General features: G+C 32.8%; 3 protein-coding genes across 6 annotated transcripts; 2 read left to right on the top strand and 1 right to left on the bottom strand.

Annotated features, from left to right (window-relative positions):
- The first annotated feature begins 999 nt into the window (after nt 1–999).
- Nucleotides 1000–5501, top strand: LOC113846241 (CLP protease regulatory subunit CLPX2, mitochondrial). The gene is made up of 13 exons (XM_027474272.1): nt 1000–1546; nt 1636–1759; nt 1838–1917; nt 1997–2047; nt 2264–2338; nt 2423–2500; nt 3041–3097; nt 3634–3704; nt 3793–3892; nt 4167–4271; nt 4475–4537; nt 4670–4792; nt 4939–5501. The coding sequence occupies exons 1-13, from the start codon at nt 1067–1069 to the stop codon at nt 5086–5088; spliced, it is 1557 nt and encodes a 518-aa protein (XP_027330073.1). The 5' UTR covers nt 1000–1066; the 3' UTR covers nt 5089–5501.
- A 2802-nt stretch (nt 5502–8303) lies between these two features.
- LOC113847111 (cullin-associated NEDD8-dissociated protein 1) lies at nt 8304–19773 on the top strand. Of its 2 annotated transcripts, XM_027475987.1 has the most exons (29): nt 8304–8502; nt 8614–8692; nt 8772–8941; nt 9333–9543; nt 10306–10471; nt 10753–10882; nt 10977–11091; nt 11186–11343; nt 11442–11565; nt 11867–11917; nt 11991–12073; nt 12668–12752; nt 12827–12928; nt 13020–13118; nt 13519–13629; nt 13709–13792; nt 13860–14000; nt 15222–15314; nt 15399–15520; nt 15601–15763; nt 15854–16093; nt 16443–16691; nt 16780–16956; nt 17048–17194; nt 17332–17448; nt 17670–17838; nt 18699–18776; nt 18855–18993; nt 19238–19704. In XM_027475987.1, exons 2-29 carry the CDS (start codon nt 8657–8659, stop codon nt 19332–19334), a joined length of 3657 nt encoding a protein of 1218 aa, XP_027331788.1. In that variant the 5' UTR covers nt 8304–8502; nt 8614–8656; the 3' UTR covers nt 19335–19704. The 2 variants fall into 2 exon arrangements, with proteins under 2 accessions (XP_027331788.1, XP_027331789.1); XM_027475988.1 differs by having other exon boundaries at nt 8326–8692; nt 19238–19773.
- Nucleotides 19774–21056: 1283 nt separating this feature from the next.
- LOC113846791 (survival of motor neuron-related-splicing factor 30) lies at nt 21057–25864 on the bottom strand. Of its 3 annotated transcripts, XR_003501724.1 has the most exons (9): nt 25577–25735; nt 25425–25493; nt 24860–24934; nt 24643–24762; nt 22972–23051; nt 22809–22884; nt 22356–22541; nt 22016–22144; nt 21057–21553 (listed from the first exon to the last, which is right to left on the bottom strand). XR_003501724.1 is itself a non-coding variant. In XM_027475430.1 (8 exons), exons 1-8 carry the CDS (start codon nt 25649–25651, stop codon nt 21392–21394), a joined length of 897 nt encoding a protein of 298 aa, XP_027331231.1. In that variant the 5' UTR covers nt 25652–25864; the 3' UTR covers nt 21075–21391. The 3 variants fall into 3 exon arrangements, 2 of the variants coding, with proteins under 2 accessions (XP_027331231.1, XP_027331232.1); XM_027475430.1 differs by lacking the exon at nt 24860–24934 and having other exon boundaries at nt 21075–21553; nt 25577–25864; XM_027475431.1 differs by lacking the exons at nt 24860–24934; nt 25425–25493 and having other exon boundaries at nt 21215–21553; nt 25577–25736.
- Between the last annotated feature and the right edge of the window lie 105 nt (nt 25865–25969).

The raw sequence follows: 25969 nt of genomic DNA, 5'->3' as shown, positions 1-25969 counted from the left end.
AAAGAGGACAATCGAGATACGACAGTAAAAGTTTTAAAAAGGGAGAGATAAAAAGCAAGATCACATGTAAACTCAAAAGGATGAAAATGGCGAGAGCGTTAAGTTAAAAGAGAATCATCTTATTTTAACATTTGTTAACCGATGATTTTGTTTCAAAACATATATCACATGACAAATACTACGAAACGATAATTCTTTTTCCTACTTTGTAAAAATTATGCACTAATGTCATTAAATAATTTGATTCGTGTATTTTATTTATGTAAAATTTAATTTTAAACTTTCATGTTTTATTTTGAGTGTTTATAGTTTTTCAATTTAAATCAAGTTTTCTCATGCCAAAATGTCACCTGATTATGAATTGAAAATACGATATAGATATCATATGTTACTTATTTGTATAAATTCATAAAAGCGTATAAAACACTTAAATAAAAACAATAAACAATATATTTAAAATAGAATAAAACATTATTATTTAATGATTGTATATAAACTGCAAATCTACATGTTATATTTAGCTATATGTTTATTATTCAGTAGATAAAATTTTAAATTAAGCAATTTAATTTGAATAATTAAAATATTATAATAATTAAATATAAACAATTAAAACTATGATAATTTAAATAAAATAAATTAAAAATTTAATCAAATGAAAATGAAAAAAATAAAGGCTTAAATATATTTATAATATTTATATTTTAAAATTTTTTTAATTTTAGTTCATTAAAACAAATTTTTTTATTCTGCTATATATCTTTTTAAAAATGTTTACTTTAGTTAATCTCACTTAGAAGGTTTAATAAAAAAAATAATATTTATCAAGTTCTGAATGGACTAAGTGAATAATAAATATTAAAAAGATAATTTGTGAAAATATAAAAAATTAAAAAGTAAACGGAATTAAATAAGAGAAGATTAAAAAAATGTCAAAAGAAAAATGAAAATATACTGAAACGAGAGTTAAAAGTAAAAGTGGTGGTAAGGTAAATGGTTGAGATAGATAGAGGTGGGGAAGCAGCATAACAGGTGCAGTGAGGAGGGTGGAAAGGAAGAAGGAAGCATGTTTTCAATTGTAAGGAGAAGCAAAGCAATCCCGTTATTCTTGTTCTTCCAAAGTGGGCACAGCCCTTCTCCCTGTTTGGGATTATCGAAAACCCTGAATAACGGGGTTGAGCAGCAACAGCGGCGACACAAGTGGGATGACGGATACGATCACATTAGAGGGGAAGTGAACTGTCCCCGTTGCTCCGACAACATGTCCCTCACATTCTCCAACAGACCATTGTCCATTTCGGGAGCCCAGCATGGTCTCTACCAGGCCCTCAACATCTGCCCCTCTTGCAAATCCGCCTTCTACTTCAGGCCCCACAAGCTCTTTCCTCTCCACGGCTCCTTCGTCGAGATTCCCAGGCCCAGGCCCAGGCCCAGGCCCAGGCCCAGGCCCAGGCCCGCCCTCAAACACCATCCACCCACTCCCACTCCCAAACACATATTCGACGCCCTCAACCACTTCGTCGTTGGTCAGCACCACGCGAAAAAGGTTCCTTTCATTACCCCCACTCTCATCGTCCACTCATTCACTTCAATGCAATGAAAATCACTCTTATTATTCTATTCTCAAATCCAAAGGTGCTCTCGGTGGCTGTTTACAACCACTATACCAGGATACGCCTCAACCAACATACTAACACAAGTGAAGACGACGTTGAGGCGGAGAAAAGTAACATCTTGCTCCTTGGTCCTACAGGCTCAGGTCAGGTCAGGTATCATTTCAAGTCAACCACAACGCTTTGAGTCTCCCCTAATCATTTCTCCTTGCTCCTCGTATCAGGCAAGACTTTACTCGCAAAAACACTCGCCCGTATCGTCAATGTTCCATTTGCAATTGCCGATGCAACAAGCTTGACACAGGCAACATCATCTCTTTCCTTTTTCCTATTTATATTTTCTTTCTCTATCTCTTCCTAATATGTACCCACTCACTCTTCAGGCAGGTTATGTAGGAGAAGACGTGGAGTCAATTTTATACAAGCTTCTTGTGGTATGTCCTCTCACCCTCTGTGCCTTCCCTTTGCATTGTCGAGAAGATTAACCTTCAACTCTGCTGTTATCCTTTTATTACATCGCAAGGGTGCTTCCTGCAAGCAATTTCCATGCACGCTTGCTATTTAAATATCTCACCTGCTGATTTAGTGCCTAGAGGTAGATGTAGCAACTTTCATTTTCTGACACTCTACTTTATGGATTTTCTATTTAGGAAGCTGATTTCAATGTGCAAGTAGCTCAGCATGGGATCGTCTACATTGATGAAGTCGATAAGATTACTAAGAAGGTTTTGCGTTTTTATAATTCATGGACTCTGTATTTTCTTTTTGTAATAAAATAAAATGTTGATTTTGGCTGCCTACTTTTGCAGGCTGAGAGTTTGAACATTGGAAGAGATGTATCCGGGGAGGGTGTTCAGCAGGCCTTACTGAAAATGCTGGAAAGCACTGTGGGTCAATTCTATTATTAACATTTTATTTTCGTCATAATTTTATATTTCCCCATATAAAATTTATATGAAAAGTGGGGGGCATGCACACTGCCAGTTATCTGAAGATACGGTAGCAGTTTTGCAAATATGTCATGCTAGGAAAAGTCTATGTGACCATGTCCTACCCAAAATATAAATTTTCTCAAATTTTTTACATTGCCATAATAGACAAACTATTTGAGCAACATTTTATTAGATCTAGGGCGTGTAGAAAATGTTTAGCAATTGGTTGAAGCCATTGTGCACTTTTCTTTAGCAATGTTGCAAAATGTCGTTCACTTTAGTCTTTTTAGTGTAAAACGGCAGTAGAAAATAAAATAGAAAAGACTAAAATAAATGATTTTTACATAGTGAGGGACTAACAGTGACCAGCGCTTATAATCTCAGAGAATTCTACTGTTTGAAATTTTTTGAAACTGTGAAGTATGTTTTCCAGGTTCTTTTTCCATATATTGTTCTTATTTGCTAATATTATGAAGGGATCTTCCCCTTTCCTAGGTAGTGAGTGTACCTGATAAAGGAGCTCCCGGGCATCATTCTGGTGATAGCGTTCTGGTATGTTGGTACAAAAATAATTCCTTGGTCCTGACTTTCTATTGTTGACCTGCTTTAGAGAAATACCACAATTTTTATGGTTAAAAATTTAAAGTTCAATTTATACTTCTTAGGGGAAGATAAGAAAGTTGGTTTTAAAGGATAATCGAAGTTTTTCCTTCTTGTGAATATTAATAATATTTGCTATCTTTTTTATTCTTGTGATTTATTCTGTGACGAAGTTGACACTTGAAAAGTTTGGAAAACTTTCTAGTTTCTACCCTTACTATGAGTGAAATGAAAGATGAAAAATTTAATGTTGTTTTCTGGAGGATTATGATTTGCATTAAATGCTTCAAGTCTACCATACCCTTTTTTAACCTCCTCTTTTTCCAATTTGTTCCTACGTTGAATCTCCTGGATGCATAATCTTCCTGCAATTTAAGTAGAACTCTAGATGTGTATAAATAATGCCCTTCCCCAGACTGAGTTTGACTTCTTTGGTTGTATGTATTCTTTAGCTTGCTTATCTCATAACCCTGCATTACTATTGACAGATAGATACGAAAAATATTCTTTTTATATGTGGAGGGGCCTTTGTGAATTTGGAGAAGACCATCTCTGAAAGGTGAGGCCATATTCTAATAGACTAACACTCTATGCGACATCCGTCCCCCGTATTTGGGAATTTCAATTGAGGTCCTTTCCTCTTTTAGGAGGCAAGATTCATCAATTGGCTTTGGAGTACCAGTTCGTGCAAATATGAGGGCCTGTGGATACAATGATGCTATAGTTACATCATCACTTCTAGAGAATGTAAGAACTGAATGCTCAAGATGAATCCAACATTTCCTTAGTTTGGCAGTTTTCTGGGAGAAGGGGCTCACTGTGGATCTTTTTTTTTTTTTTGTGATTTGTAGTTTCATTTTGTTTTTGATCTGTTATCTTAAGGTTTTAGTTATCTTCATTCCTTTTTATTTACTGTTGGATTTCTTGAGTAAATCTCTCTCTCTCTCTATCCCTTTTTTATTGGCTGATTTGCAGAATAAATTCCTCTAGTAGCTAATCTAGTGATTTAAAAAATTTGCAGGTAGAAAGTGGTGATCTAATTGCTTATGGCCTTATACCTGAATTTGTGGGGCGTTTTCCAATTTTAGCTGGTTTGTGTGCTTTGAATGAAGACCAACTTTTCCAGGTATTTCATTTATTTGCATAAAATATAAACCTTGTATTCTATGTGTGCACGCACTGTAGTAAAGTTTAGATTTGATTTGAATGTGTTTGCACAGCACCATATGTTTCATAAAAATGATATATAAAATTCAACACCGATTTTTTTATACTTCTATCAGCTTTGTGAAATCTGCTGTTGCTTACAGTGCTATTTATGATACACAGGTCCTTGTTGAACCTAAAAATGCCCTTGTTAAACAGTACAAGAAGATGTTCAGAATGAACAATGTAAGCTTTTAATCTTTAACCTTATTGTGCTCAAGATTCCTCTAACTTTACTGAGGTGTTCGGCATTTAATGCCAGCACAGTATACTATCCTTTATGCAATGACTTATTTCAATCTGGTCTGATGTTTTCAGGTCAATTTACATTTCACCGACAATGCTTTGAGATTGATTGCCAAAAAAGCTATGGCAAAGAACACTGGCGCCCGGGGTTTACGAGCCTTGATAGAAGATGTTCTTACTGAAGCGATGTTCGAGGTACCCTATAATATTCTCTTGTTTTCCTCATTCATATTTTCCCATCCTCCAAAAACCGTTGAAAAGAAAAGGGTGTTATACACAAAAACATATGTAGTTGTTATCAATATGAACGTGTTTTTATTTTTGGGTTTCTTCATCCACAGATTCCAGACATGGCCAACATTGATAAAATTAAAGAGGTCTTGGTTGATGAAGAGGCCGTTGGATCAGTGAATGGCCCTGGCAGTGGAGCAAAAATCTTGTACAGAGATGATGTCGAATTGGACGGTCCAGCAAGAACCACATGTTTGTAAACAGTGAATATATTAGTGTACATACCCATACCCTCATCGCTGTGAGAGGCTCTTCATATGAACCAAACTGTTAATAATGTATAGCCAATAAGCATTGTATAATGTTAAATTTTTCATGTTGTTATAACAATTTCTCTAATTTAGTCTCCTTGAACTCGAAACAAGTGAGAAGAAAATTAATTGCAAGAACTGAAAGACAAGAATAGGGAGCATTGGGAGATCAGCCGCGTGGACGAAACAAGATCTGGCATTAGGCGACAGTTTAGGGCGCTTGCCTTTCATAGTCTTGATTCGGCCCAACTGGTTCAGCTAAGAAATAGCAATAAATTATTAAATATCTGAATTTTTGTGAAGACTTGATTAACATCCGTGTGCACTTTCTTTCTCCTGAATCTTGAGTTCGCAGCGAGTCTGATTAATTTGTTTATAGTAGCATAGATTTGTCGGATGTGTATGACTTACTTTTGTAGGCATTTCATCGTTCCACCGTGCGTATATAAATTGATTTAATTACTCTTAAGAATAAATCTTATTTAATTTACTTTATTGTATTTTTTACAGACGTTCAATTTTATTAAATTAACCATTAAAATTTTAATTTATATTAAACTTATTAAATCTAACTTAAATTATATATTTATGGTTACTCATTTATAAATTAATTTTTACATTTTAAAAAAGTTATGTTTTAGACTGAATACTTTGTTACATTTGAATTATTATCATTGACGATGAAAGGATTAAAATATATTTTTTTAAGTATACAAATTAATTTATAAATGTATCAAATATAAAGGCTAAATGCATCTTTTAATCATAAAAAAAAGTACAGATACTAAACTTAATAAAAAAAATATGTATTATAATTTAATGTTGATTGATATGTGTCAAATAATTTTAATTTTATATTTTTATCTCTTATTTTATTTTTAAAATAATTAATAAAATATCAACATTAATATTTTTATTATAATTTTTTAATGTGTAGTTATTTTAAAATATGTATATATATATATATATATATATATATATATATATACATTTTTCGTTATATATTAATTTCTGTATCATTTTTAAAAATATTTTTTATGAAAAATAAAATATTTATTGTATTTAAAATAGAAAATTACATTATTACTCAAAATTTTAGAAAGTCAATTCTATTATATGAGTCAACTTGTAACTTTTCTATCACTACATAATAAAAATTCTTATTGTATTAATTTAAAATCTCATTAATTATTATTTATGATACCTTATTTTATCAATTAGATATTTTATTCATAAAAAAATATTTAAATATATCTATTTTTTCAAATAAATACAAAACCTTTATTATATGTGATTTATTTTTAGTGTTTTATTAATTATAATTATAAATTTTATTTATTGATTGGTGTATTTATCAAATCAACAAGTTACGTGTGAAAAAATATGTATTATTTCTTTATATATATATAATTAATTAAAAGTCTACAGTTTCTTTAAGACTTATAATTCTTTTATTTGATATCGTATTTTTTTATTTTTTATAGACAAGCTTATTGTAATTTTTTTTAGTTAAAATATACGTTGATCCTGTAATTAATATTCGTTTATAAATTATTTGTTATACTTAATAATAATTTATATTTTAATTTATGTATGAGTATTTTATTGTGTTTTAATCTTTATTATTATAACATCAATAATGATAGAAACTAAAACATAAATAATAAGAATCGAAATATAAAAAAACATTTATATAAGGATTTTAATATAAATTTTTAAAATATATGAGTGAGTTTATAAATGAGTGTTGACTATAAAAATTAGATGTATAATTTTGAATTATTTAATATTTAAAAAATCATTTTATCTCAATGATTACAAATAAATATCAAATATAATATTACACATTAATAAATATTCAATTTAGTTAAAATTTGGTACATATGGTCATTAAAATTATATCATAAGTTAAATTTATATTTTTAAATTTTTTTAAAACAAAGTAAATAAGTAACTGTATGAGATTATAAACATCTATAAGTCTAGTGATAATAATGTCATAATTAATATATTTTAACTTTTATAATAGCACTTCTCTCTCAAATTAGTACAAAACAAGCTAAACTTGAAAATAAGATGTAATCAAAGAAAGAAAAATAAATATTTATATTTCAAATTATCAAGATTCTTGTACTTATATTTATTAATACACTTCTTTTGGTTTTTTCAATAAAAAAAGAAATTTCAATTTATTTATATAATTAAAAAATAATTATATATTATAGATTTATAATAATTTTCAAAATGCCTATAATATAGAACTTTTATACAATAAATTTTATGAAAAACGTCACATAATTTAATGCATTACTAATGCTAAATATTGTAATTTTAAATAAAAATTTATTATTATTTAATTTCTTAACTTAGGCCCATGAAAAGTTATTTAGTAACAAATGTATTTTAAAATAATTTTTTATAATTTAAATTAAAAATATAATTTTCTACTTAATAACCTGTGCAATACATATAATAATAATAATACTAATAGTAATAATAATAAAATTATTTAAATATTGTCTTTTTTTAAGATTATTTTTATTTAACTTTATAAATACAAATAGTATATATTAAAAGAATAAAAATTGAATAAAACTATAATAATTTTAAAATATAATTTACTTAAAATAATAAAAAAATATTAATTATTATAATTTCATATAAATACAAATATATTTTAAAAAATCATGTAAAATAATAAGAGAAATTTTATAAATATAACTATTATGGATAAATTAAAAATTTATATAGAGGAGTTGGAAAATAACAAATAAAATTTTTTATTTTTAATAATTAAATTAAAATTAAGAAAAAAATGTTATTACAAAAAAAATTAATATATGATTGTTACATAATTTTTTAATATTAAAAAATACATGTAATAAACTATGAAGCAAGGTAATTTTATTAAAAGTTGTATTTACAAAATAAAATATTCTTATTTGTAATATAATGGTTAATTTTTAATATTAAAACATAATAAATGAGATTAATAAATTAAAATAAACTTAATTATAAAAAATAAATTTAGACAATAAATTTTATATAAATCAAACATTAACTTTTTTTAAAAAAATTGTGTAAAACGACAGATAAAAACTAACCGAAGCGGTGCTGACATGTAATGTCGCAATATATATGATACGATTACGTAATAAATAGATGTAATAATAAGTAGAAGAGAAATGAAAGTGAATAGGGTTTGAAATGGAAGTTTATAGGCAGTGGCATGAGGAGCGAGGAGTGAGGCACTTGTAATCAGAAAAGAGAAGCGGTGCATCGATTTCAATTTCTGATCCATTCTATAACTAGGGTTCCGTTCAGCTTCTTCTCATCATTAGCATTTTGAGATTCCGCAATCAGGTTTTCGGGGCTACTTTCAACTCATATCTCACTGTAAATCAGGGTTTTCGCAATCTGATTTCTCATTCTACTTCTTTTTGCAATTGCGCTTCTTCGTCCGTTGCTTCTCAGATTGCTGAGTGAGATTTGACAATAGTCATACACTGGTGGAGAAATGGCCAATTTAGCTTTGACTGGCATACTGGAAAAGGTATGCATATACACGAACATGAACATGTGCTTAGCATTATGGCTGTTTATGCTTAGTGTTTTCCGATTTCTTCTGACAGATGACTGGGAAGGACAAAGACTACAGATATATGGCCACATCTGATTTGCTGAATGAGTTGAGCAAAGCGACGTTTAAAGCGGATGCTGATCTAGAGGTAAAATTGACAAACATCATCATTCAACAGCTTGACGATGCAGCTGGTGATGTTTCTGGACTCGCTGTCAAATGGTACAAATTCTCACTCTCCTCACTCTTTTACCTCCCTGCATATGTCTATATGTATGTATCTATTGATGTATGTGTGACCTTTGAACTAGTCTTCCTATGGTTACTGGTTAGCCACGGCATTCACTGCTTTAAAAGGATAATTATGCCATTATTTAGGATTTTGAAAATTCAGAATCGGAGCTATTACACGTGCAATAGTGTTTTACTGAAATTACTTCACCTAATAAAGAAGTCAGTTCATTTATTATTACTGAAAGTGATTTGTCCATAAGTGTTCATCTTATTATGTTATAGTGCTTTCAGGTTGTCGCCAAAAAATGAAATAACTAATGATAAAGTATCAGGCTTGTTTTCATTCATTTATTGGTTGAAATTTGATTCAAATTTGCAGTCTTGCTCCGTTAGTGAGGAAGGTGAGTGAGGCCAGGGTTGTGGAGATGACCAGCAAACTATGTGACAAATTGCTTAATGGGAAGGATCAGCATCGTGACATTGCTAGCATAGCTTTGAAGACAGTCGTTGCTGAAGTTTCTACTCAGTCTCTTGCACAGTCTATTCTCCAAACTCTCACACCTCAATTGATAAAAGGAATTACTGGCCCAGTAAGTTCTTAATTTTGTTTAAAAACTATGTTCTATCGAACTTAACAATCCATCCCTGCCCGTATTAGGCTGCTGTCATCATTTACATTTATTGTCTCTGTTCTATATCCTTCTGTATATATGTATATTTCTACACAGTGGCTTCTCATTTGTTGTGTACCTGTTCAAATTATATGTAAAAGTTTGATATCTATCATTTGAATTTTATATCTTATACATTTAAATTTCTGAAACGTGTACAACACCCTTTTCATGAATCAGCTATCCTAAAATCTTAAGCTATTAGGCTAAAGCACAATGGTGGTTCTATATCTAACAAGCCTCTCATGCGAGACAAGAGCCATTTGAGCTTGACCTGTGGGCAATGCACTGGCCCACCTGGTTTGCTCTGAAATTCTACTTTTTTTTAGATGCCTAGGAGTAATATGAGCTGAATTGAGACCACTCTGCCATAGAAATAGAGGCTTTGATACCGTGTAATAAACCAACTATTTATAAAGTTTAAGCCATTAGGGTCAGGCACTTGAATGGTTTTATGTCAAGCATCATGCATGACTTTTGAGACAAATAGGGGATTAGATTGATTTTTAGCATTCATTTTAGTTTCTAAGTTTTGGGTCTACTTAGGTTCATTGGTCCATTGGCTTATCATTTATGAACTTGCCTAATTTTGTCCCCCTCCCGTGCTTAATTGTTAATTACTCTCTATTTAGTGCTTTTCTTAGTTACATTCTGATATGAATCTCCTTTTCTCATCCATAGGGAATGGGCACAGAGATTAAATGTGAATGTCTGGATATTTTATGCGATGTCCTCCATAAATTTGGGAATCTAATAGCTGCTGATCATGAGCTATTATTAAGTTCCCTGCTTTCTCAGTTGAGTTCTAATCAAGCTACTGTGCGCAAGAAGACTGTGGCATGCATTGGTAAGACAAATTTAAATTTGAATTCTTTTATATTCCACATAAAATATATTTTTTTTTATTAATTATTTACAGATTTCGGGATTGAAGTTCATGTTTATGTTGTTTTGGAATGGAACTCTAATTGATTATACTTCGTACATGTAACTACTAATTTTAAATTGAAACACCTTGAAGTAAGCTGTTGTCAACTCAGAATGGCTGCTGTTTTTAATTTGGTTGAAAATGTTGTCAAGGAAAGCAAAATGGTATCCTTCTCAACTAATTTTTTTTCATCTCTTCAGCATCTCTCTCTTCAAGTTTGTCAGATGATCTGTTGGCAAAGGCAACAGTTGAAGTTGTTACTAACTTGAAAAATAAAGTTGCCAAATCTGAAATGATCCGTACAAATATACAAATGATTGGTGCTTTGAGGTTAGATATTTCATTGTCATTAATCTGTCCCTTTTGCTTCATTTTTTTAATATTGAATTGTTATCTACAAGTTTGAACTAATTGGGCATTTCAGTCGAGCTGTTGGCTACCGATTTGGGCCCCATCTTGGAGACACTGTTCCAGTGCTAATCAATTATTGTACTAATGCCTCAGAAAATGATGAAGAGCTTCGTGAGTACAGCTTGCAGGTGCCATGTTTGTTTATTATCAGTAACCTTGGTAATATGGTATGTGTGTGTGTGTGTTTAATGTCATCTAAAATATGTTTAAATTTTACTACAGGCACTAGAAAGCTTTCTCCTGAGGTGTCCTAGGGATATTTTTGTTTATTGTGATGAAATTCTTCATTTGACACTAGAATATCTAAGCTATGACCCAAACTTCACTGACAACATGGAGGAGGATACTGATGATGAAGGTCTTGAAGAGGAGGAGGATGAGTATGTGCTTTTTGGTTCACTTAGTTGCAGTATAGAATTAATATTTGTGCAAGATTCTTCTTGTTAATTATCCCAAATTATGCTGTATTCTTTTGCAGTGAAAGTGCAAATGAGTATACAGATGATGAAGACGTTAGCTGGAAAGTTCGCAGAGCAGCAGCTAAATGCTTAGCTGCATTGATTGTTTCTCGTCCTGAGATCCTGTCAAAACTATATGATGAGGTCGCTTCTATCAGTTTCCAATTCATCTCTTGCTAAATATCCTATCGTTCTCTTTTATTTTGAGACATTGCTGTTCTATTATCGTTTTTATCTCTTTGGGTAGTTAGGTAAACATTTGGTTTACTAGGTTTGTAGTTTGATTAGGTTATTTTATTATCCTTATGTCCTTATAAAATTTCTTTCATCCAAAAAAAAAGAAAAATTAAAAAGACATGTTTTCTTGTTTGCATATATAGCTGTTCACTCCCACTTATAATATTTAGTTGCCTGATTGCCTAATGTAAAACTTTCTATCTTTTAGGCTTGTCCAAAACTAATTGACAGATTTAAAGAGAGAGAAGAAAATGTCAAGGTAGACCTTAAATAAGTATTCTTTTTTAGTCTTTGCAACATAAGGTTGCTTCTTTAACATGGATATGTGGCAGATGGATGTATTTAATACTTTCATTGAGCTTCTGCGTCAAACCGGAAATGTAACAAAAGGGCAGATTGATGCAGATGAAATGAGGCAAGTGGATAATTTTTCTCCCAGTGTCAAATCACTTTCTAATTTTATTTTTCTCTTTTGATGTTGGAAAACTGATGTGGGAAATACATGTGGATGATTTCTACTTGTATTAATCATGCACTTTTACACATTTAAAACTATGCACAATCAGTCAATCGCATAATATCATTGCATATATTTGTAACATCTAAAATGAATTTTTTTAGAAGATCCAGTAGCCTCCTTGAGATTTTATCCTATGACATCTGTTTCCTTGGACCAATTCTGTCATGACTGGTTCCTATAGCTTCATTGGTGCTTTTGCAGAGATTACACTTTACAAACTTTACATCAGAACATGATTCTTTAGGGTTAGGATGCCAGGAAATACCCATATTTAGCATTGAGGTGTGCATATGCATTCAAATTCTTAAATAGTTGTTTTTTGTCAGTTCATATTTGTGATAATGACCTATGTCTGTTTCTCAAGAGCAGTATGATCCTCCACAATAGCAATCACTTAAGCTTTTCCTATAGTTATTAGTTAAGACCAGTTTTTACAATACCTCAAAGTGTAGCACATATTAACTGTCTTAGCACTGACATGCAATGCAGTCCTCGATGGTTATTGAAGCAAGAAGTGTCAAAGATTGTCAAATCTATAAATAGGCAGTTGCGCGAGAAATCTATCAAGACTAAGGTAGTAATCATCAAAAGTTGATAATTAATATTTATTAAAGTATTACCAGATTTTAAGCACAGTTGTCTATGCAGGTTGGTGCCTTTTCTGTTTTGAAAGAACTCGTGGTTGTCTTGCCCAACTGTCTGGCTGACCACATCGGGTCACTCATTCCAGGAATTGAGAAGGCATTAAATGTAGGCAATATTGTTTTGATTTTAGTCATAATTTTGTCAAAACTCATCTAGTTTCTCAGTACTGATTGTTTTGTCTTTTCTTTGCTTGCAGGACAAATCATCTACCTCAAATTTGAAGATTGAAGCTCTAACATTTACAAGATTGGTATTATCTTCACATTCTCCTGATGTTTTCCACCCTTATATCAAGGTTAGAATGGTTTTTGTAAAGCTTTTCCGCTTGAGTTGTAACAGCAATGCTGGTACTATAATAGATGAACTTCATTGTGAGGAAACATAAGTATATACAAACGAATTCTTAATAACTTATGAAATATTCTATTTTATGATCCAATGCCAATATCCTCTTGTCTCCATCAAATTTAAAAAGTCAAGTTCATATCCTTAGGTTATGGTTTTGTGGATTGGAAATTTGGAATGCTTGTTGCTCAATTCCACATAATTTTGATTGGAAAAATACTAAAATTGATGTCTTAGAGCGGTGGGTTTATTTTGTTGCAAAGGTAGTGACATGTATGTGCATGGTCAATGTATATGGATGACATATGGTAGCATTTCAGGCTCAATTGTATTTATATTTCTGTTTGTAGGCTCTTTCTGCTCCTGTTTTGTCAGCTGTTGGTGAGCGTTATTACAAGGTCACTGCAGAGGCCTTGAGGGTCTGTGGAGAACTTGTTCGTGTTGTGCGGCCAAACATTGAGGTGTGTGTGTGTGTGTGTATTCTTTGAGCTGGGAAATAATGCTAGACCTATTTCTAATCAGAGTGGCATTGTGGTGTAGGGGTCTGGTTTTGATTTCAGACCATATGTTCATCCCATATATAATGGCATTATGTCACGCTTAATAAACCAAGATCAGGATCAGGTTAGTTGTATATTTGTAGAATAATTCTTTTTTATAATTTTGTCATAAATAACCTTTTTCTCTCCAGGAGGTTAAGGATTGTGCTATCTCCTGCATGGGCCTCATTGTGTCAACGTTTGGTGACCATCTAAATGCAGAATTACCTGCATGCCTTCCTGTACTTGTTGATCGGATGGGAAATGAGATAACCCGACTTACTGCTGTCAAGGTTTGTTTGTTGAATTTTGTGTTTCAAAATTCTAGGAATTGTTGTGACTTGTGTCTTGTATCTTGTATGTGGAAAAACTGTTAATTATATAATAATGAAGAAAGTTGTACTACCCAAAGTGTATAATTGTTTTTTGCTAGTCATGATTTTTAATCTAGTTAGAGGTTACAAGTCAGTTTTATATGCATCAATGATTAACCCTTCTAAATATTAAGTAATGAATGAAACATGACATTCTCTCTTTGATTTGCTTTTTTTTTTTTTAACATAAATAATTACAATTTATCCCAAATTTGGGACTTTATGCAATACTCTGTTTATTAGGTGCCCCTCCCACCTTTATATGATCCAGTAGTTCACAATCCAAACAACTTGTTCTGCAGAACCACCTGAGCATAATTACCTGGGTTGGTTTGATTTTAACTAGATTAGCTATAGGTTCAATTTCGAATTTTGAGAATTTGGCTTTTACTTCCTTTTTCTTTTTAAATGGTTGAGGGAATTTTAAAGATGACTACCTCTGATTGGCACAGTCGTGTACATATATTAGTTATTTTAAAAATGTGTTTAATAATACCTATGCCTCTTGTCGTTAATTCTTTGATTGTTATTTCTGGTATGTCTTCAACATCTTCTTGTCTGTCTTAAATGAAAATTATGGAAATTTGTGCTGCGGTTGGGTTTTGTCATATAATATTGAGAACATTCTGAGAAGTGTGTGGCGAACCAAAGATTGGCCACATGCTCTCTGTATCTCCAATGTTCTCTTCATACCCACTGCACTTTCTTTAATGCACTGTTCCAGTGTCCCAGCACTTTGATTTTCACTGCTTGAAGCAGGAATAAAAAAAGAAAACTATAAGACATACTGAAAACTCAACTTCAGAAATTTGCAATTAAACAGACATTTCAGGTTTTGCATCAAATTGCCAATGAAGCTTAAATGATTTTTTTTCTGCTGTTTTGCAACATGATCATTTTCCCCAGATCCAATTGGCATAGTGCAGTTCAGTTCAGAGTTATTTCTGTCCATGGATTGGTTTATTAAATCAGTTTTGGTGTAAATTTTTCTACATGCCTAACTATACCTGGGATTGAACACCCCTAATTTGGAGTAGTTGCAAGTGGATGTGCATTAATTGCTGGTGATATTTGTGGTGTTTCTAGTAATACTTTTGTAGCAAGTACCAGTTGTCATGATTATCAGCGTTTCTTATCCAGGCATTCGCCGTCATTGCTGCTTCTCCACTTCGGGTAGATCTATCATGTGTTCTGGAGCATTTAGTAGCAGAGTTGACTGCGTTCCTTCGAAAAGTGTGCCATTCTTCTCACTTTGTTATATTTTCCCACTGTAAGGGGTGAAATATTCTGAACTTTGTTTTTCTGTGTTGCAAACAGGCTAACCGTGCTCTAAGGCAGGCCACCTTGGGAACCTTAAATTCACTTATAGTTGCTTATGGTGATAAGATTGTTTTGTCTGCCTATGAAGTTATTATTGTAGAACTGTCAGGACTAATTAGGTTTGTCTTACTAATCTATTCTCTGTACATTTCGCCGTGATATGGAATTTCCCCCCTTATTTTTGTTTCTTGTGTTTAAGTGATTCTGACTTGCATATGACGGCTCTTGCGCTGGAACTGTGCTGCACATTAATGGGTGACAAGAGGTCAAATCAAAGTATTGGTGTGGCTGTTAGAAACAAAGTTCTTCCTCAAGCTCTAACATTAATTAAAAGCTCATTGCTGCAGGGGCAAGCACTTTTGGTAATTTTTATGAATGTAACTAAGCTTGTCCCAATCTTTATGGAATAAAACATGTGCATGCTCAGGTTTTTCTTCTGCTGAATGCTACAGGCTTTACAGAACTTTTTTGCTTCTTTAGTCTATTCTGCAAACACTAGTTTTGATTCTCTGCTGGAGTCACTGCTTGCCTGTGCTAAGCCTTCTCCACAGTCGGGTGGCATTGCTAAACAAGCTTTGCATTCAATTGCTCAATGTGTGGCTGTTTTATGCCTTGCTGCGGGTGATCAGAAGTGTTCATCTACAGTGAAAATGCTTACTGACATTCTCAAAGATGACAGTAGTTCAAACTCAGTAAGTTTTTTAGCCAATATTTCTGCCGCGTACTGAATGTTTCTTGATAATTCATCATCTTAGTACTTATACAGGTGCAGCCTGGTTATTTCAATCTGATCATGCAGTTTAGCTCCAATATTAGTTTTATCCTGTCATTTGCAGTTTCTTTTTTTCATTTTTTAAAATGGCTTTGCTTTCTGTCAGAAACTTAGAGTATCGTTGGAAGATATGTAGAATACATTGTGGAATAGCTTATTCTTAACACTTTCTATCTCAACAAAAATTGAATACATTGCAACAACAGTAGGTTGTTCCTCATCTTCTGTATTTACTATTCATTATGCTTTTCCCCTTTCTATTCTCAAAGGCTAAGCAGCATCTTGCCCTTCTATGCTTGGGGGAGATTGGTAGAAGAAAGGATCTAAGTACACATGCACATATAGAAAACATTGTTATTGAATCTTTCCAATCCCCTTTTGAAGAGATAAAATCGGCTGCCTCATACGCTCTTGGCAACATTGCTGTTGGTAATCTTCCCAAGTACTTGCCATTTATCTTGGACCAGATTGATAATCAGCAAAAAAAACAATATCTCTTGCTTCATTCTTTGAAAGAGGTGTGTTGCCTTAACTTACCCTATCTGTTGCTTGTGAATTATTTCTCATATATAATATATATGCAATACTCTTGCCCCTGGCTGGCAGGTAATTGTGAGACAATCTGTAGATAAAGCAGAGTTTCAAGAGTCTAGTGTTGAGAAAATACTTAATTTACTCTTCAACCACTGTGAAAGTGAGGAAGAGGGAGTGCGCAATGTTGTGGCTGAGTGTTTGGGCAAAATTGCTCTTATTGAACCTGTAAAACTTGTTCCTGCACTCAAGGTATCTGAGTTTTCTTTTGGTACCCTGTGAACATGACCTGCATGATTTGTATTTGATGACTGTGTTTGTATGTTCTGAAACCTCTATATAGGTAAGAACAACCAGCCCAGCTGCATTTACTCGAGCTACTGTTGTCATTGCTGTGAAGTACTCTATAGTTGAACGTCCAGAGAAGATAGATGAGATCATATATCCTGAAATATCATCATTTCTGATGCTTATCAAGGATAATGATAGGGTGAGATTTTAATTGCCTTACTGAATGTTGATAAAGAAATATAACTTGCTGTGTTCTTTTTGTTGGTTGTGTATTTGTGGCTTATAAATTGATGGTTATTTAATTAACCATTGTTATTGCTGATTGCTATCATGCAGCATGTCAGGCGAGCTGCTGTCTTGGCTCTAAGCACATTTGCACACAATAAACCAAACCTCATCAAGGGGCTTCTTCCCGATCTATTACCTCTTCTTTATGATCAAACAATTGTTAAGGTAACCTGAATTGTGACATTCTGTCCTGTGGAATTCTGTTGAGTATATAACATTTCAGTAAAAACTTGACTTTATATTCCCTATATGATTCTAAGAACATTTTAATGTAAGTTTAATATATTTTGTAATGGCTTTTGATTCTACTGGAAAGATGCCTTTAACAAAATAGAAGATCATGTATTGTTGGAGGCAGTCTGACTTTTAAAATGAATTTCTTACAGCAAGAGCTGATAAGGACTGTTGATCTCGGTCCTTTCAAGCATATTGTGGATGATGGGCTTGAATTGAGGAAGGCAGCTTTTGAATGTGTAGACACATTGCTGGATAGTTGTCTTGATCAAGTGAACCCCTCCTCATTCATTGTTCCTTATCTTAAATCTGGTTTGGATGGTGAGTATTTGTTATCTTTTCCCCATCCCTACTAAATACATTTTTGGTTCTGATTTACTTATATAAAAGGGGACATGATGCACAATCCTCTCACCTAGTGGGGTTTAGGGAGGATAAGATGTATGCAGCCTTCTGTCTGCAACTGGTAGATTGCTTCTATGATTTGAACACGTAACCATCTTGGTCATGTGGCAACAACTTACTCTTGTGCCAAGGCTTGCTCACTTTTCATTCACTTGTCTAATAGTTCAAATTTCATGTACTTTTATCACTTATTATTGAAACTCGTCGTCATATTTGCTTTAGATGAACTCTACCCTTCATTCATTTTCCCAAGCATTTTAGCACAAGAAGTCAAGTTTGTACTAGATGATGATTTATGTACTAATATATTGGAAAACTAGTTTTGACACATGCAAAGAAAGTTAATAGAGTTACCAATAAAGAGGGTAAATGACATGACTTTTATTTGGGTGAAAAAGGATAGAGGGAGATCTAGAAGAACCTTTAAGGAAATTATTATAAAGGATTTCATGGTAAATAATATCTCAGTGTATTTGGTTATTCACTAAGCTTAATGACGCTACATAATCCATGTGACTGACCTCAATTAATAAGATAAAACTTTGTTGTTTGTTTATATTAAAAAATTAGTTTTGTACTTTTGCTACTAAATAGAAATAGAAGCTTAAGGAACTCTGTCTGATGTTTCCCTAGACTGGAGAGCTTTATACCATTAGGCCTCCCTCCTTTTTTACTAGATTTGTTGAATTTGTTATTTGTATCAGGGATTGAGAATCACACTTTATATTTTTCTTTCTTTGTTACTATTTTTAACGATACAAATTGTTTTTTGTCAGATCATTATGATGTTAAAATGCCTTGCCACCTGATACTTTCAAAACTAGCTGATAAGTGTCCTTCTGCAGTCTTGGCAGGTCTGTTTTACCTCTGTTAAATTATTAAGGTTTTGCTATATGGCATTTCTCTTTTCTAACTTGGATTTCACCTTTCAGTATTAGATTCATTGGTTGATCCTCTCCAGAAGACTATTAATTTTAAGCCAAAGCAAGATGCTGTCAAGCAAGAAGTAGATCGTAATGAAGACATGATTCGAAGTGCACTCCGAGCTATTGCATCCCTGAACCGCATAAGGTTAGTATTTTGACATGTGTGGCCTAGTTTATTTGGATTTTTCTGTTCATACAAAGGAGAACTTGGGCCATACACAATCCTAGAAAACCTCTTGGGAATAGGAGCAGCATTTTTTAAATGAGAAAAGATGAAGTGTGGGTCTGCTTATTGAAACAATATTTTTCCTCCTTTATGTTTCTCTTTGCATTTCTGTCTATGCCCATATCTGAGAGGCGTTTGTGTTTTTTCACTTTGGATTCTACAGTGGAGGAGATTGCAGCGTCAAGTTCAAGAGTCTTATGAATGAAATATCAAAATCACAAACTCTCTGGGATAAATATTATTCAATCCGCAATGAATGATTCACATACAACTCTTAAATTTTTTTAACCCTTTTGTTATAGCTCAGGAAGGAGTGATAAAACATTACCTGCCAGTTGATGCAAGGGGTCTGGAAAACTAGTTCATTTCTTTGTAACATAGGAGAATTCGACTTGAGCAATCGGAATACTAGTGGTGATTTCTTGTATAGGATGAAAGATTTTGCCTTTTTCTGTATTAATCTTTTAGCTGCATTGTCTGATGAGCAGTTGCCGGCCCCTATCGTCCAGGGAAAAAAGTACAAAAAAGAACATATATTAAAGGAATCCATCAGATATTTTCATCTCATACTTTTATCTTGCATGTTAATTTACTTGGTAGTCTTCTGAAAACGCTCATTATATTTGAACCTTGAAATGTGTCTCCGTTTAACTGTCTTCAAATAATGTAAAATGTCAAAGCACTCAATAGCATGCATTTACCATATCTTTGCTGAACCGTCACGATTTGTTATGAGTTGAACATCTTTCTAATTCGCCAACTAGTACTCGAAGACAACGTTTGGTTTATTTTGATGTAGGAGTGACTATCGAATTAAGTAGCATTTCACCCAAACTTATGTTGTATATTATTCCTAAACAAAACTCGGTTTCTTTTTTCTTTCCTTAAAGAGAAGGGGAGTTTTGAAAAGTAAGTTCCTTTCAATAAAGAAAACTGAAAATAAATAAGTTTAATTCTAGAATATTTTTTCAACTGTTTCTCCGTTTTCTTTAACTCCAGATTGAAGAATATTATACACGTTGTATACTTTTATTTATCTTATCATCAATTATTATATTATATAATATAAATTAATTGTATCTATGATATATTTTAATTGGTTAACACTGATAAAGTATCAAAATTTTTAATGTTAAAAATAAACCATAAAAACTAACTTTTTATTATAAATTATAAAATTTAATGTTCTGATAATTTTAAACATTATAGTTTCAATAAAATTTTATTATTGCCATTAGACATTTAAGGTGTATAAAATTGCTGAAAAGATTTAACGTAAAATTTTTAAAACTCATTTCACTTTTAAATACCTATATAAATTTGAGTATTATGATTCTAATTTTACTTTTCATGTTATAATTAATTTAGTATTTTAAATATTTATTTTATGATTTATTCATGATGGCAGTGAATTTTCCGATTTAAATTAAATATTTTAGTTTTTCAGTGTTCATTTCTTCGTGGTGAGGGAAGCTTTGCGTAGTAACGAAGGCATAATGGTACGCCTTATACGATGATCGTATATACATGAATAAAACAGAGTACTAGACATGTGCTGTACTTATTCATGGCGTGGAGAGTGATGTGGAATGAAGTCTCTGCTGCTGTGAGTCATGATTACAATTGTTAGGAAGATGAAGAGGAGTGTTTGGTCAGATAGACAGTAACGTGAAAAACACAACAAAAAATACCGAATTAACATAACAAAATAAAATATTTGAAGCACGTTTAAAATTTAAACTACAATAAAATAGAAACCAAATCGAAATAAGTGTAAATTTTGAAAACCAAATTTCTAATTGTAAAAAATATAAGATGGTGCATCCACCGAGAGAATCAATTTACAAGTGGAAGATATATAACGTTCTGAACAAAACTTAAATACAATATTGTCAGTATAATAAATATTATTCTCCAATTAAAATCGACATTTCATCTTAAAAACTAATTTAATTTCAATAATTGAAGTTGACAATTATTATCAAGACAATGTCAGTTTAGATTGAAGAGCATAAAAATACAGTATATTTTGTTACATATCTATCTATCTAAAGCTAAGACCAGTAAATTGATGTTAGAATCATCAATGTCAGAAGAAAAATGGGCCACCTAGACAACAAAGTTAATAACATCATAATAAAAAGACAACCAAATAGAATCATGATATAATATATATATATTAGGAACTAAAACTAAAATCTAGAACAGTCCCAACACATTTCAACAGATAAAATCGTTTTGCTTGGCATTAATGAACCTCTACAGTGAATGGTTGTTTGAGCATGATACATACAAGAAAGGCCAACAGGTACGTAACCTAATCATCATTCTCAACTGTACCGTCTTTGAGATGAAAATGTTTTTCTCTCTTCTGGAACTCTGTCAAACCTTTCCCACTTCCAGTCACGCCAACCTTTCCGTAAGGATCATCGGGAGATTTAAAAATACTCTCTCGCTTTCTTCCAGAGAAGAAACCGATCTGTAAGCAAAGCCAAAGTATTGCATAAATTAGAAAACAGACAAGAACACAAATACTTACACGACCAGCAAATCTTAGAGATCTGTCTTTCTACTTTGTCATTATTTAAAAATGATGGCTTTACCAGGGGCATTGTTATTTTTCTTTCTCATTCATAACCCAACCAATTCAAGATATACCTAGACTTCATTTAAAATAGTTCTCCAAGAAATTTCAATGAAAAATTATTTAAATGTTACTATTTTAAATATATGTATACAAAAACCGAACCTGCCCCACACCACCACCTAATTTTATTTCCCATGCACTAGTTGCATGAAAATGTACCCAAAAAAAAATAAAAATCGCAACTCCTACATCAAGCCTACCTACCATTAGTCAGAGGTAGAAGAGAACCTAAAATCAGTTCTGAAAACTTCTTAAAACAATGAGAATAAAAAGTTGCAAATTTGAGAAATATACCTTCTTCGCCTTTCCTTTGGTTGACTGAAACTGCTGCCAAGCATTTTGCCTCTTATTTTGGGTGACTTCAAGTTGCTCCATCCGCATCTTTGACTTGAAGGCATGTATTTTCTTACGTTTGGAAGATTTCTGTAATTATTAAGTTGGAAAACATGTCAGTGATTGCATCCTCACTAACTGGAAGATTAACTTGGATAAAGCAAGAATAATTTCAGAAGCCATTAAGAAATACATAATGACTAACCCAATAATATCTAGAGTATTAGACAGCAAAAACAGCAAATTCAAGCATCTCATTGATATTGGCAGGAGACAACGAAAATTTACTGAAACAACTCACCACATCCTCAGGGTCATCAGGCTCTATACGAAGCTTTGCAGGTAGACTCCGAGACTGAAAATCAATAGATGCAGCTTGCGCAATTTTACGTTTGATAGCCTGTTTTGTAGCTTCAGCAACTCGCTCAGCTTCTAACAAAGCATCAACAGTACCTTCTTCAATTGGCCTTATATTGGCAGGATCAACCTGCAATAAGCAACCATCAATACATGACTTTTACCTTGGGATATAATAAACTTCAAAATTGTTCGAAAATTTGTACATAATAAAAAATAATACTTTAAATTGTAATTGATGAGTAGTGACTAATAATATGGCCTATATGCACAACCAACATATTTAATGTCCAAAGACAAATCTGAGTGCCAAGTTTGCAAAACCATTTTGAGCTTTAGGCATACCAACAGAAGACTAGGAATAGGGATCAAGTATGCATAGTTTTACAAGCCTTACCTCTTCTTTATTACCCCAATTGTCATAACATACATAATAACCATTTGGTGTATAAGCCTCAATTGTTGCATCATACCTGGACATTCATAATACAACAAGTTAAACACAATGAAAACATTGGTAAATGATATGGAAAATAAAATAGACCGATAAACAACCATACCACTCCCCATCTTCACTCCAAACTGCCTGAACTCTGGTGCCAACAGGAATTTTCTCTTCATGATCAGAGCTGCTATCCAGCTGCCAAAAGTGAAATAACAAAAGAACTCACTAATGGTCATCTGAAAAGTATAACTTTTAAATCAGCAGAGATTATTTCAATTGTTTCCTTCACATTCTCTGCCAGTTTGTAAGTTCATCAATTATGAAAGGGAAACAAGTCAATTATGAACAAGCAGTTCTATGATAGCAAAAGTCAATGCAATGTTAACTGAATAAGCAATTATTCTCACCTGCAGAATTCTATTATATATATTATATACACAGCCAAAAGCATCAAAACACATGGCATGTACTAATTGCATATTTTGAAAAATGCTTCACTTATTATTATAAGTTTACAACAATGCACAAGTAGCCCAACATATAAGAGGCAGGCACAATCCATGAACAACCATAATTCCGTGCTTTTTAGACTTTGTTTGGAGGGGAGGAAAGGAAGGGATTTGAAGAGGAAAGGAGGGGAGGAGAAGGGAGGGAGAAGGAGGGTTAAACCCCTCTCTTGTTTAGATGCTTAATATTGAAAGGGGAGGGTGTCAGGAGTTTAATCATGTAATTGATATTATTATCTTTTATATCTTTTATTCATATTTTTTTATTTTTTACAAAAAATTAAATATTTTTCTTTCTCTAAAAATTTAAATTTTTATTTATTTTTTATAAATTTAAAAAAATTCTCACTTTAAAAACTCACATTGAAAAAAAAATTAAAATCATAATCCTGAAAGAGCACAAGAGAAAACCTCTAGATTGAAGGAACTCAAAAAACCAACATTAAGAGGGTTTTGGGGGGTTTAGAAGCCCCCTAACCATTCCCCTCCTAATTAATTAACTTCCAAACAAAGGTTAAACCCAACTCCTTCCTTCCCCTTCCTTCCCTTCTTAAACATGAAATTCAAACATACCATTAATATATTTCTCTCAGAAGTGAAAGACAGCAGGAAAAAAAAGAGGGAGGGGATAAGAAGTGATCTACGACTCAGTGCAAATGAGAACATTTCCTTGGTTTGAATCAATTTTTATCAAGCTATATATATACTAAAGAGACTTCCTAAAGGAAACCATGAGCAAAAGACCAAAATGAGAACATGAAAACTCTTACAGTCTTGTACCATAACAACTCTAGGGACAGAGCCTTCAACAGTTCAACATCCAATCATTCCACAACAATTGAGACATCAGAGGGCCAAACAAACACACCGCAGCAAAACTTGGACCTCCTTACTCTTACCAAAACCCTCAACTTTTTCTATATTGTACAACACTATTCCAAGTACCAATCAAAAACCCAAGGATCATGAAACTGATACATGATCACAATTAATAAAAACACTGCACCACCCAAGAAAAACAAAAAGCCCCATCAATGGAACAAATATTTGAAATGAGCCATTGCCAATATACTCCCAATTCAGAAAGGGGCTGTTAAGTATAGATGTGAGAAGAAAAGTGAGGTTAAAGGTAGATATCATATAAAAAACTAAACAAATTATCAATCATATTCCCTATCATGATTTCCAATTTCACTGACAGTAATGTGACAGACTTGCAGGAATTTTACGCACCATGTGAAAATAAATTCCAAAGTCAAATGAGAATATTGAACATATACCAGTTTGTTCTCCTTATGCTTTGACAAACTTAGAGATGCACCAACATTTGAAGCAGCAGTTGAACCAGAGATTTCATTTTGCTTTGCGGTTGCGAGGAGTTCTTCCGTCAAAGCAATCACCTGTGTCACACAATTTTAGGCCACATTCCAGTTCAGTAAAACAAGTATTTTTCAGAAATTTTTACATCATAAACCAAATTAATGTCAAAATTCTAACTTAGAATCTCAGTGTGAACATCTCATATCAGGTGAGAGGGAGAAAGCATGCTGGACATCACGACACAGAGCACACCTGCACAGAACCAAGATAGAAGTGATGCGCATTTTGACGAGGTTCTCTGTTTCTTTTTTAGTTACATGTCTAACATTCATTATGTTTTTCTCATGCTCCTCAGGTTCATCAATTTGAATTATATTACAAACTGCCTTACCGCAGTTTCAAATAAAATACTGCCCTCACCTTTTTCAACCAACAAATTTCAATAATTGAGTTTCATTACTAATTATAAAATGAGGTGCATAGGAATCCCAGACATGCATGCATACATCGATCCTCCCTCTGATGTCTTTATGCTAGGTAAGAAGGTAGGGATCTGCTTTCTTGAGAAAGAATCAATCAATTATCACAACCAATTCACACTTCTTTCAATAGAAAAATGAGGCAGTGTATTCAGAGGAATGATATGGCACAAGCAGGGCACGGAAAGAAAAGAGAGAGAGAGAGAAATGATATTTCCACAACACTGTGAACTTAAATTTGAAAAGGAGAAAATGAAACATACCTCGCAGAGCTCCCTTTCCATGTCAACATATTCAGAATTCGAAGGTTCATCGCTTAAAAGTTGTCTAACCTGACGCAGAGATGAGGGAAAAGGATTGAAGTAAAAAAATGAAGGTGTAGGGTTGATGGATGGTAGTGAATAGTTAAGCTCACCTGATGGAGTTGATCTTTGTAGAGGGACAGATTCGAGGCCAACTCTTCAATGTTTACTTCATCACCGCCTTGCATCTCTCAACGCCCGAACACCAAACCCTAATTTTCTCTCTCTCTTTCTCTTTCGATTTCAAGATAGACGAATGCAGAGGTATCAGAACTAGACGCGTTACGCTACCCTCCCGACATATCATAAGCCATATCATCTTGGGCTTTCCCTTCTATAAGCCCAATCCATTTCGGCCCCTCCTCCTCCCGCGTAACATTCCATTATTCTGCAATAATTATGCATATTTCACGCAATACTATAAATTTATGTAACACAACCATTTTGTGGAAATTATAAAAGCATCCTATCACCAAACACAAACCAGTTATTGTGGATTTATTCAA

This window comes from Abrus precatorius, unplaced genomic scaffold (genome assembly GCF_003935025.1).
Source record: "Abrus precatorius isolate BTA unplaced genomic scaffold, Abrus_2018 Scaffold8, whole genome shotgun sequence".
Lineage (NCBI taxonomy): Eukaryota > Viridiplantae > Streptophyta > Magnoliopsida > Fabales > Fabaceae > Abrus > Abrus precatorius.
The sequence above is the reverse complement of the archived record's forward strand: the minus strand, read 5'-3'. Positions and strand labels throughout refer to the sequence as shown.